The 2500-nt window shown below is 41.9% G+C and overlaps 1 protein-coding gene across 2 annotated transcripts in view; it reads right to left on the bottom strand.

Moving 5' to 3' along the window:
- Nucleotides 1-523: 523 nt before the first annotated feature.
- LOC128624836 (NCK-interacting protein with SH3 domain) overlaps nucleotides 524-2500 on the bottom strand; it is a 9117-nt gene continuing 7140 nt past the window's right edge. For both annotated transcript variants that reach the window (XM_053652615.1, XM_053652616.1), the window contains exons 12-13: nucleotides 2314-2486; nucleotides 524-2067 (exon numbers count right to left, since the gene is read on the bottom strand). In XM_053652615.1, coding sequence (XP_053508590.1) covers nucleotides 1849-2067; nucleotides 2314-2486 — 392 coding nt within the window. In that variant the 3' untranslated portion in view covers nucleotides 524-1848. The remainder of the gene's footprint in view (nucleotides 2068-2313; nucleotides 2487-2500) is intronic.

The following is a 2500-nucleotide window of genomic DNA, read 5'->3' as shown; positions in this document are numbered from 1 at the left end:
AGAAATGTTTGGAATCGATTCCATGCGTGAATCCGAAATTAGCTCATACTCCTTATATACGTGGCTTGAAATAGTGTTTTTTTAAAAATTGTTTAAACCTTTATAATAACAACGTTTATAATAAGGAGACATTTTGGATTAACCTGTGTGATGGGAACCCGTCTGAGTCGACTCAGGGAGTCGATTCCACACTCCCCCCCCCCCCCAATTCCTCCGACCAACATGACAAAAAAAAAAATCTAAGGTGTCAAAGTACACAATACGCTGTTATAACTGAACTACAGTTAATCAAGACACGTTTATTAACGTCTTGTACTGCCTCTGTACATTAATAACGTTAAATTATTTTCATATTTTTTCATTCCTTCAGGTGGGCAGCAAATTGACCACCAGCCTAAATTAGCCACTATCAACATATATATATATATATATATATATATATATATATATATATATATATATATATATATATATATATATATAAACAAACAAAAAACCAATAATCACACGTTTGACTCGTGAATTAATGTTCATTAGGATGACTGGCATCTTTATTAGTGTTGTAAACTTTTACGAAAATACATTTTGTTACTAATTCCCTTCTGAACACAATCGTCTCAGCTTTAACACATCATTAAAGCAACATGAAACACATTCACACTCAATTCATCACTTCCACACAATCTCTCACACACAGCGTGTTCACTCAATCACGCCTTGGATTCTGAGTTCAGTGTTTCTCTGCATTGGCATACTGTATGTTCCTGTGTGTACGAGTTAAAGAGTGTGTGCGGGTTATAATACTGACAGAAAGATCTCACTAGGTACCCCTGATCTAATGTTTAATACTGGACAGACAGGCAAAGAAGTTCTCCTCCATTACGTTACAATAATGGAATTAATCAACTAAAAGACCCAGAAAAAAAGAGGAGAGCGGTAGAGACTGAGACGATGTGAGATGTATCTGAACAAAAATGATCAACTGAATGGATGAAAAACACGGACATTAAGAGTATTGCAGTATGAAGCTCACCAGAACAGCTCGGTTTAGGACACAGCACAGGAGGTTTATAAGGCTCAGGAGATTAAAGCTGAGATTCAGTTGAAGTGTGATGAAGCGTGAGGAAGCGTGCTCTACACGGACAAGGAAAACCACTGCAGGTTGTTAGATCAGATTTATTCCCTAATGCTGATGAAGAAGCCTGAGGAAGTCCATGAGTTAGCTACAATCTGTTTAATGTAATCTGACCTCCAGCACTCATTACCGTATTTCCCAGACTATAAGGTGCATACAGATGTTATAATCTGTGTATAAATCTGAACAGCATCTCAAGTATGACTTATTGTAATCTGAAAACTTGAGCAAGCGCCCCCCAACCCCCCCACTCCCCCGCCCCCCCCACTGCAGTGTGTTGTCACTTGGCATTAGTGCTCCACCTCCAAAAGTCTAAAGGTGCAGGTGTAGCTGGAACTGATGCAGACGATGACTGAAAACCCCCCCAACCCAAATATTATTATTATTTTTTAATTAAACGTGTGTATACTACCGCTGCTGTTTGCTGCTGCTATTTTACACAATCTTTTCATCTAAATTGAGATTATGGACCTTAATGATGTCACTGATCGACTTTTGGGTTAAAAAAGCTGCTATAATAAAGTGAAACAAAGTATTTCAGAGAGTGTAGATCATCTGGAAAATATGGTAATGCACTTGTTTTGTCTCTACGAGCATTTATGTTGAGTAATTCCTCGTGCATGTCGTACTCTCTGACGTTCGACTCTACACCTGCTCCCTGTGTGTAAGGGACCTCGGTGCAGTGCACTCGGTCAGCTTTAGGGACGGAGCCGTCATTCTGTGCCGAGCTGAGGGAACTCTTTATAAATCTGCTGCACTATGAGCTTGTCCATGTATCTGGCCTGAGCCGAGCTCTCGTCCTTGCCGGGGTCGTCCTCCTCTCCCAGAATCCTCCGCAGCGCTGCCTGCAGGTCAGAGAGACGGTGCTGATGCTGCAGGTAATCGGTGGAGCGCACAATGGCATGCATGAGCGAGAGGTACTCCATCCTCAGCTGGAGAGAGAGTGAGAAAGGGGAACAGGGAGAGAGAGAGAGAGAGAGGCAGAGGAAGAAAAGAATGAAAGAGAGGAAGAAGAGAATGATTGAGAAAGTGAGAAAGTGAATGATTGATGGCCAGAGGGAAGTAGGGAGGATGTTTGTGTTTAGAATCTGTAACACTGTTCCTGTAAAACGATTTAAATATGAATGTGTGTGTGTGTGTGTGTGTGTGTGTGTGTGTGTGTGTGTGTGTGTGTGTACCTTATCTCCCGGAGACAGGTCTGATATTTGCCGGACTGCGATGTCGATCATCACCATCATGTCGGTGTGGTAGAAAATGTCGGCCGTGTTGGGACTGGAGAAAACGTCCTGCAGGAACTTGAGTACGGAGTGTGGAGCCAGGGGGGCGTGTTTAAATACACAAACAGGGTCCTCTACAGGACATGCG

The sequence above is a fragment of the Ictalurus furcatus genome, chromosome 21 (assembly GCF_023375685.1).
Source record: "Ictalurus furcatus strain D&B chromosome 21, Billie_1.0, whole genome shotgun sequence".
In the NCBI taxonomy this organism is placed as follows: Eukaryota; Metazoa; Chordata; class Actinopteri; order Siluriformes; family Ictaluridae; genus Ictalurus; species Ictalurus furcatus.
Note: the sequence above shows the minus strand (reverse complement) of the source record. Positions and strands in the feature narration are given on the sequence as shown.